At 45.6% G+C, this 8211-nt stretch overlaps 1 protein-coding gene across 4 annotated transcripts; it reads left to right on the plus strand.

Annotated features, from left to right (window-relative positions):
- The first annotated feature begins 379 nt into the window (after positions 1-379).
- Positions 380-7636, plus strand: ZNF396 (zinc finger protein 396). Of its 4 annotated transcripts, XM_014829286.3 has the most exons (5): positions 467-531; positions 2219-2407; positions 2902-3403; positions 3679-3802; positions 5525-7636. In XM_014829286.3, exons 3-5 carry the CDS (start codon positions 2984-2986, stop codon positions 6052-6054), a joined length of 1074 nt encoding a protein of 357 aa, XP_014684772.3. In that variant the 5' UTR covers positions 467-531; positions 2219-2407; positions 2902-2983; the 3' UTR covers positions 6055-7636. The 4 variants fall into 4 exon arrangements, with proteins under 4 accessions (XP_044630514.2, XP_044630515.2, XP_014684772.3 ...); XM_044774579.2 differs by lacking the exon at positions 2219-2407 and having other exon boundaries at positions 380-469; XM_044774580.2 differs by lacking the exon at positions 2219-2407 and having other exon boundaries at positions 459-1035.
- The last annotated feature ends 575 nt before the right edge of the window (positions 7637-8211 follow it).

An 8211-nucleotide genomic window follows, 5' to 3' on the forward strand; every position in this document is an offset into this window, starting at 1 on the left:
AACCTGTTCCTTAAAATGGCAATACCCAAGCATAATCAACCTCAGTAGCGCGAATGGTATTAGACGAAAAGTCCTTAGCGGTAGAAAGCACAGGAATCTCTCCTCTCTGTGACCTTTGGGCAAGTCACGCAACTTTTGGATTTATTTTCTGTAAAATGAGAATAACTCATTTATCATTTAAGCGTAAATGAAATAATGTAAGTAGAAGTACTCTGAGAAATAACAATGCCGGTTTATTTGCACCGGGACGCCGAGCAGCCGGCTTCCCCTCACAGCGCGGTTACCCCCAGTTTCCCTAGCTTCGGGCCAGCCTCTCGGGAAACCTGAGGCGGCGGCGCCTCGTCTCCATGGCAACCGTTCCAGGCCCCGCCCCCACCCCACCCCACCCCGAGGACCGGAAGCAGCTTCCAGCCGGACGCTTCCCCCGGCTTCTCCCGGATAACGCGAGGTCGTCCTTCCTGGCTCGGAGGTGAGAGCCGAGGGCTCTTCTGCGCCGCCAGGCTGCAGGGAGAAGCGTCCGTCACTCGATGGGTGGGGAAGGGTGGCCGCGCACCTCCGCGCCGCCTCACCGCAGCCCACCTCGCCCTCCGGGCGCCCGCACACCCTTCTCGCTGCCCTTGCCCGCCGCCCCCTCCTCACGCGCCCGGCCCTGCCCCGCGGCCCCCACCTCGTCCCCGCACCTCCCTGCCTCACACTGCGCGTCACGCTCCCCTTCCCCGCGTCCTCCCCAGCGCATCCCTGGGGCGAGCCCACTCCCGTCCACCCCGCCGCGCCGCGCCACCCCCTCCATGCCCGCGCGCCTCTCGCGGTCTCGCGGTGTTTGCTTCCCGCCCGGGAGGGGAGGGGGGCGATGAGGGGAGCGGGCGCTGTGGGGGCGTGGGGGACAGGGGTCCCGGGACTTCTGGAGGTTCGGCCAGCTCCAGGAGGGGTTTCGGAGTGAGAGTCGGTCCTCCCCGGAAAGACGCGGCTCTGGGGCTCTGCGGAAGCCCCCCTCCAGGCACCCGGTTCCCTGGAGCCCCCCGCGCCGCGTCGGGGGTTCGTCTCGTGGGGGCCGAGAGCAGCGGTGGGGGTCGGCTCCTGGTCCTGGGGAGGTGGAGGGCGTTCCGCGTGCGCTTCTCTCCTGGGGCTTCCGAGGCCTTTTTAGCTTGGGGGCCCTCGATGGTACGCCCGCAGACGGCCCCACGCTTGGCCGCAACCCTTCCCGCCGCTCTGATCTGGACCCCAGACTCTGTTCCGGCCCAGGCTCGTCTGGGTCTGCTGCCCCTTCTCTGCGCGGGGGCGCCTGCCTCCCTCCTGAGCGCGCAGCCCGTGGATAGTGGGCATGGCCGGGGTTCAGACTCCAGCCTGCCGCTTTGCCCATCGGCCCGTCCCCGGAGCTTTGCCGGGGCAGGTTCCTCCTCTACAACGGGGGGCTGAAAATAACCTTACAGGGCTTTCGTGAGGATTTAAATGAGTTTATGTTTATTAAGATGTTTAGAACAGTGCTTGGCACAGAGGAAGTTCTCTATGTGTCAGCTGTTATCATTTGCATCGTAGCGCATCGCTGTCTAAAGTTGTATCATTTCTTGGGTAACATTGTTTTCTCTCCCCTGGTAGAGTATAAGCTCTGTGAAGCCACAGGCTTTGTTCAGGTCACGGCGGTATCTTCAGTGCCTAGACCAGTGCTTGGTGGAGTGAGGGCGGGGGGGCGGAGTGGTAGGCTACATAAAGAGGAAAAAATAGGGACACATAAAAGACTTTAAATTAGTCTTCAGTTAACTGTTAATACTCAGTAAATAGTAGTACTCAGTAAAATGGTACTAAGAAAAGTGTCTTCCGGCCCCCTTCCTGCTAACAAGCCAATGATACTTGGAGAAATTGTTGCCCTTGTGCATCATTATGTTGCCAGTGGCATTGTGAATTGATAATCTTTTCTGTAATTTATTCGATAATATAGCAAGACAGAATTTGCCACTGTCCTTGGACCTAAATAAGGCAAGGCCTTGGGACATGCTTGAAGGAAATAATTGGAAAGGAGAAAAATAGCATATTCATGAAGATGTGCCTCCCAGAGTTATTTCTAATAGTAAAAATCAGAAACAACCTAAATATCCTACAATAAAGATAGAGTTAAGTAAGTAATAGAGATGTTACAGATAGGAAGTAGAAATGAGTATGAAAACCTGGAAATACATTAAGATGGAGCAATATGTGATTACTTTTTTTTTTTTTGAGGAAGATTAGCCCTGAGCTAACATCTGCTACCAATCCTCCTCTTTTTGCTGAGGAAGACTGGCCCTGAGCTAACATCCATGACCATCTTCCTCTACTTCATATGTGGGATGCTGCCACAGCATGGCTTGACAAGCAGTATGTAGGTCTGAACCAGGGATCTGAACTAGCGAACCCCAGGCCACCGAAGTGGAATGTAAGAACTTAACCACTGCACAACAGGCCTGGCCCCTGATTACTTTTTCTTTTGAGTGGTTCCCTTAATGTCAAAATAATACTGTTTTAACAATTAGTAAATGTTTAAAAAATCCACACCTAAGTACCTCTCTCATGGGACTATTTCTTAGTGCTCTTTGCAGCAGGCTAGATAAAATTAATTGGCTCTCTGAACCTGCTCCAGAGTCATAGCTTTTCTCTGGCATCCCTTGTTTCTATTCTCCAGAGCTCCTATGCAGTCCTGGCTGATCTCTTATTGTGATCTTTACTCAGCCTCTTGGGCATGGTTTTCAGAATAAATTAGGAATTACTCATGCTTATGAATTAATGTCTCTTAGCTCTTTGATTCTCTTAAAGAGATTCTCTTAATGTTAGATTAAGGACAATACTTTCTGTGCAGTCTTATGTCTCTAATCTTAGTTGTATTGTTCTGAGAAGCATTTGTCTTTGTCTTGTTTCCGCTTGTTTCCTTAGTCGGATTTAAGGAGCGTCTGTAAGGAGAGCTGCGCCTCCTTGAAGATTAAAGCCTACTGGTCCTGAGCTGTTTCCAGTCCAAATGTCTGCGAAATTGAGAGCGTCATTAAAACTTCATCCACAAACTGTAGAGGAGCCTGACAGCATTCTGGTCGTGAAGATGGAAGAGGAAGAGCAGACGTGTGATGTGGACTCCAGCCTCCCCTGGAGCAGCCGCTGCAGCCCAGACACCTTCCGCCAGCGGTTCAGGCAGTTTGGCTACCAGGAGTCCCCTGGTCCCCGGGAGGCTCTGAGCCAGCTCCGGCAGCTTTGCCGTCAGTGGCTGAGGCCAGAGGTGCACACTAAGGAGCAGATCCTGGAGCTGCTGGTGCTGGAGCAGTTCCTGGCCATCCTGCCCGAGGAGCTGCAGGCCTGGCTGCGAGATCACCGACCAGAGGATGGAGAGGAAGCCGTGACTATGCTGGAGGACCTGGAGAAAGAGCTTGACGGGCCACCTGAGCAGGTAAGAGGGTGTCTGTGGGGTTGAGCGACCAGGCTGTCAGGAGCTCTGGTGCATTATTGGGGGTAGAGGTCCCAAATTGTACTCCCACTCAGCAGCACTGGACGGGTAGCATGGTGAAGGTACTCCCCACTCTGCCAGAAAGTAGAACGTGGCTCTACCTTTTCCTCCCTTTTCTGGTGTCCCACAGTGTTTTCTACATCGTTTCTTCTCTGTTAATTTATCCTCAAGTGCCAACCTGATTTCCCTTCTTCAGCCTCAGTTATACCTGTTTCCAGGTTGTCTTTGGACGAAATGAGGACATGATTTCAGAGAAACTAGCACCTTGGGAAATCATCCAGGAGTCACCAAGTAGCCAGCTCAAGCCTGTGAAGAAGCAGCTTCACTCGTTAAGACAAAAGGGTGAGCAGCAGGACTCGGTTCATGGTGGGGAGCAAAGCGGCCTCTCCTTTTGGCGCACACATCTAGGCTGCTTTCTGCAAGTGGTCTCAACTCTCCCCTCCTGCCTTCTCTTCACTGTGGGAACTTCCACCGTTATGTGTCATGCTAATGAACATTCTCAGTATTTTGTTCTTGTTTGTCTCTCGTAGATTCTTATAAAATCTTCAGATTTTAAAAATTCTTAACATCATCTCCATCTGGATTTTCAAACTTTTTTAAGCAGCATGACCCTTTTCTCAAATGAAATTTTATGTGGAGTTTAACATATAAAACAGAAAAACATTGGCACTCTGAAGTAGGAGCAAGCAGTCTCAGCCCATGAGGGCTCCAACTCGGCCTTGTCCCCACCTTGTGAGGGACCCCAAGGTTACAGTCTAACCTGGGTCTAACATTGGTCTACATGATCTGAGCAAGAAGGTAGAGAAGAGAGATTTAGAAAAGATTTCTCACTCTTATTTCACAAGTACCTGCTCCTAACAGGCTTGTACTGGGCACTTAACACCTCCAGTCTAGCAGTTGTCTCGGTTTAACTAGGAGAAAAGTGGAAGTGTTTTCATACTCCCTCAGGATAAGGAGGGAAACCATCCCGGCCTCCGCATTTTTGTGTGGTGGTCACTACAGAAATCCAGGTCCTGGGCTCCTGCTGTTGGCAAGAACCACGTTCTACCTCTGAATATCCCCACAGGGGCCTTTCCTACATTTTTTTTAAAGATGCATAGAAATTTGAAACAGAAAACAGAAGGCCCAGAATCTTGTAAAACTAGGCATAGCGAAGGAAAATCATGTGATAGGGTAACAGAACCATTTCCTAAGCCCGCTACATGATTTCTGTGGTACCAAGTCATGTCTTATCAAAGCTTCTGCAGGTGACCTTGGTCTCCGTGCTGTCAGGTGCTGACTGTTGCCAGGATTTTGGTGGTAGTAATTAGACACTGACATGACTTTGGAGTTTGAACTATAAGAAATGAATTTGAGACAGAATTCTTACCATTTATAAAATGATTTCTATTTAAACCAGTAATGAGGTCATTCAAACTAGTACTATAAAATACACATAAGAGTAGAGGTATTTTGTAGAATACTCTACTATCCCTGATCTTTTGAGATGTCATTTATCCTAGCCTATAATCCTCCCCGCCTTTTCTTTTTCTTTTTTCCTAACTTCTATTTCTGACCTTGTTTGCCGTATTCCTTTTTAACCCCATGGCCTTTTTCATCTCCTTTCTTTGCTTAATTATCGATTCATTTGTCATATTAAACCGTTGTTTTGTTGATTGATGCTCTTGTACTGAATCTCGTTTATTTCCCACTGCCACATTTGATTCCTCTCCTTCGGTTGCTCCTCTGCTTTTCCAGTAATTCCTCATCCTTTAGGCCCTTTCTTTTCTTCCAAACTTTCCTCAGCTCTGACATATCTGTTTACCCAACTTACCATTGTACATTTTGCATAGACTTTTCACCTTTCTAGTTGACTGCCTCCTCAGAATATAAACCTTTCTCTTTTGCCTTAGGATCTTCTCGGTGTTTTCTGCCTTACCTTCTGCATCCTCCACACTGTGATGCTATTTTACAAACGTGCTAGCTAATAAATAATTCATATATGTTTCATTTGGATCATCCTATTTCCCTTTTTGTCTTTCTAAATAGAGAACTGGTGACATTTGCTTTTCTGTATTATTTCAGATAAAGACACCAGAACTATAAATGTGAAATCAGCTTCGAGGCAAAAGACTTCTTCAGGCATAGAACTGCATTATGATGTTTCTAACACCCTTCATATGAATACTTCCCAGAGTTTCACATATAGAGGAACCTGTGAACAAGGTGGCAGGTTTGAAAGAAGACAGAGAAATCCTTCTAGAAAAAAACAACATAAATGTAATGAATGTGGCAAAATATTTAGTCAGAGCTCAGCCCTTATCCTCCATCAGAGAATCCACAGTGGAGAAAAACCTTACGTGTGTGATGTGTGTGCAAAGGCTTTTAGCAGAAGTGCAGTCCTGATTCAGCATCGAAGAATCCACACTGGGGAAAAACCCTACAAGTGTCACGAATGTGGAAAAGCCTTTAGTCAGAGCTCTAATCTTTTTAGACATAAAAAAGGACACACTAGAGGAAAGAGTCCCATCAGTATCCTGAGGGAATCAAAGCATTTACTCAGAGCTTTTTCAACAGGGGAGAGGACACAAGGCACAAACACCCCTTTAGAGTAAATTATTGGTTATAATGGGCACATTTCCTTTTGAGGGTCATCAGAGCCACAGGGGAGAATATAGACTATCTTATGTCAGCATTGTTTGCTTTTCTGCTTATCAACACAGTGTCAATTCAGATGTTTGAGATTCTAAAACTTAATTCAGATTTCCATCCCTAGGGCAGCTCTTGAAAAGATTCTCAGACATCTATTATTTCCATTATTAACACAAATAATGAACTAGTATATTCCTTTTTTAGACAAGTACATTTCCCTGTTGAGAAGGAACGTGTGAGTTACTCAGTATAAAAAATGGATATTGTTTTCCATTTCATCACTTGAGCATTGGAGTTCTCAGACCAAAGATTAAAGCACTTTTTAAAAAATTTCCTTTTGTTTTCTGTTACCAGATTCAAAATATGAGAATAGGATTGAGGCAGCCCAGTAGAATATGTTCCTCAAGACCTAGGCTGAAATGTCCAGGGTCATTGTTAGGAGGCAGGTGAGTAAAGGGACTTAATCTCTTATGAAACTTACAGGAGCCTACACATTAAACAGGGCTGTCTGGATGCTTATATAAGGTTGATGACTATCTCAATATAAAGAAAAAAGGGAGCTGAAGAAAAGACCGTCCAAACAAGACTGACTGATGTAACACGAATGTTGGCAGCATGGCATGTAATGGGGAAGCGTGCCACAGCTTACCTGGAAAAGAAAGCCCTTCATAGCTGGAGACTATCCTTCAGTGTTCTTCCCGGCCCCCTTTCTGGCAAAAATCAGCTGTCAGCATGTTTCAGGCCTCAGAAGACAGCCTTTTCAGGGTCTTATGCATTCTCAATGAGATCACTTTCCAGACAAGCTGTCATGTAGTGAGACCTTGGATTTTGATCCTCTTGTACTAATGAGGAAATCACTGAAGTTCAATTTAAAGAGTCCACCAAAGTTTTAGCCATATTTAATTCAGTCAGATTCCACGTTGAAGTATAAAATGACTGATTTGTATGTTATTAAAATTATTCTGCTGGTATAGGACATAATATTCCCTTTTCCAGGGCTTCTTGATAAAACTCTGTATGTATTGCAAGAATACATGTATTACTGGGTTTTCCATGGTGCCAGTTAGCCAACCTGGAAGCAAACATCAGAAGTGACAGTCCTTGGAAGGAGAAGGGAAGAAGGGGCTTATAGTGAACTTCTTTGATTGGGTTCCTCATGAAGTGTAAACATTTCATTATCAAAAATTCAGCCATCATCTAGTGCTTAGAGTAACTCCAGAAACAAATGTGGCATTACTGTGCTTTGCTTAGTATATTGATAAATAGAAGATGAGTAGGGGGAGAAGTAAATACAAATATTAGAGAATTTTCTGATAGTGATTATATTTTCTAGTTCTAGTAATATGCATATCTATTGAGTTTGGTATATTTTTAGTTATTAAAAATGAATGTAGGAGTCTTGATTTGGAGCTCATTCTCTAAAGAGGAACAAGCCATCTATTAAAGCAGCAAATGTCTCAGAGAGATGTGTATGTTGAATTACTGCTTAATTATGGAAAGAGTTTCTTAGGCGCTACATGAATAAAATGACAGAATCTAAATCAAGTGTTCTGAGGGAAGTGTCTGTTTACTTGGTGCTGCCGTAAACTTTGCAAGGTTGCATTCTCTTCATTGTGAATAGTTTGAACCTCCTCACCAGAAAGTCATGTGAATCATATCGTCTGAGTACTCATGAATCTTTAAAGGATGTTGCTGTGCACTTTGAGGTAGCTTTCACTTACATAGGTCTAACGAGTAGAAGGTGCTAGTTTATCTAAATAGAGAATTATTATGACTTGGGCTAACCTTGGTAAAAATTAGCATGATATTAGCACTCCCATCAGATTGGTTAATTTCCACATGTAGTAAATACTCCAAAATGAAATTGGTTATTTTTTTAAATGAATTTTACTTCAACTGGGCCTTTGCTATTGATAATCCTGTGTCCCTTCTTTACCTCTCTCCCATTCTCTTCAGAGACATGTTCCTCACTGTCCTTAAACTTTCCTGTATCAGGAATGCTTCTGGATGCAAAGTCTACATTTGGTGGCTTAAACAAATAAGACTTTGCAACAGGAAATCAGGAGGGTGAGTTGCTGCTGGCTCTCAGTCAGCAGCTGAAGAATGACTGGTCTGGCTGG

The sequence above is a fragment of the Equus asinus genome, chromosome 7, assembly GCF_041296235.1.
Source record: "Equus asinus isolate D_3611 breed Donkey chromosome 7, EquAss-T2T_v2, whole genome shotgun sequence".
Classification (NCBI taxonomy): Eukaryota; Metazoa; Chordata; class Mammalia; order Perissodactyla; family Equidae; genus Equus; species Equus asinus.

What these genes read in the sequence shown, in the direction of transcription:
- ZNF396 (XM_044774579.2), top strand. Translation starts at nt 2,984, where the DNA reads ATGTCTGCGAAATTGAGAGCGTCATTAAAACTTCATCCACAAACTGTA. An exon ending in TTGACGGGCCACCTGAGCAG is followed by an intron (nt 3,404 to 3,678) that starts GTAAGAGGGTGT and finishes ACCTGTTTCCAG; the next exon opens with GTTGTCTTTGGACGAAATGA. An exon ending in TCACTCGTTAAGACAAAAGG is followed by an intron (nt 3,803 to 5,524) that starts GTGAGCAGCAGG and finishes GTATTATTTCAG; the next exon opens with ATAAAGACACCAGAACTATA.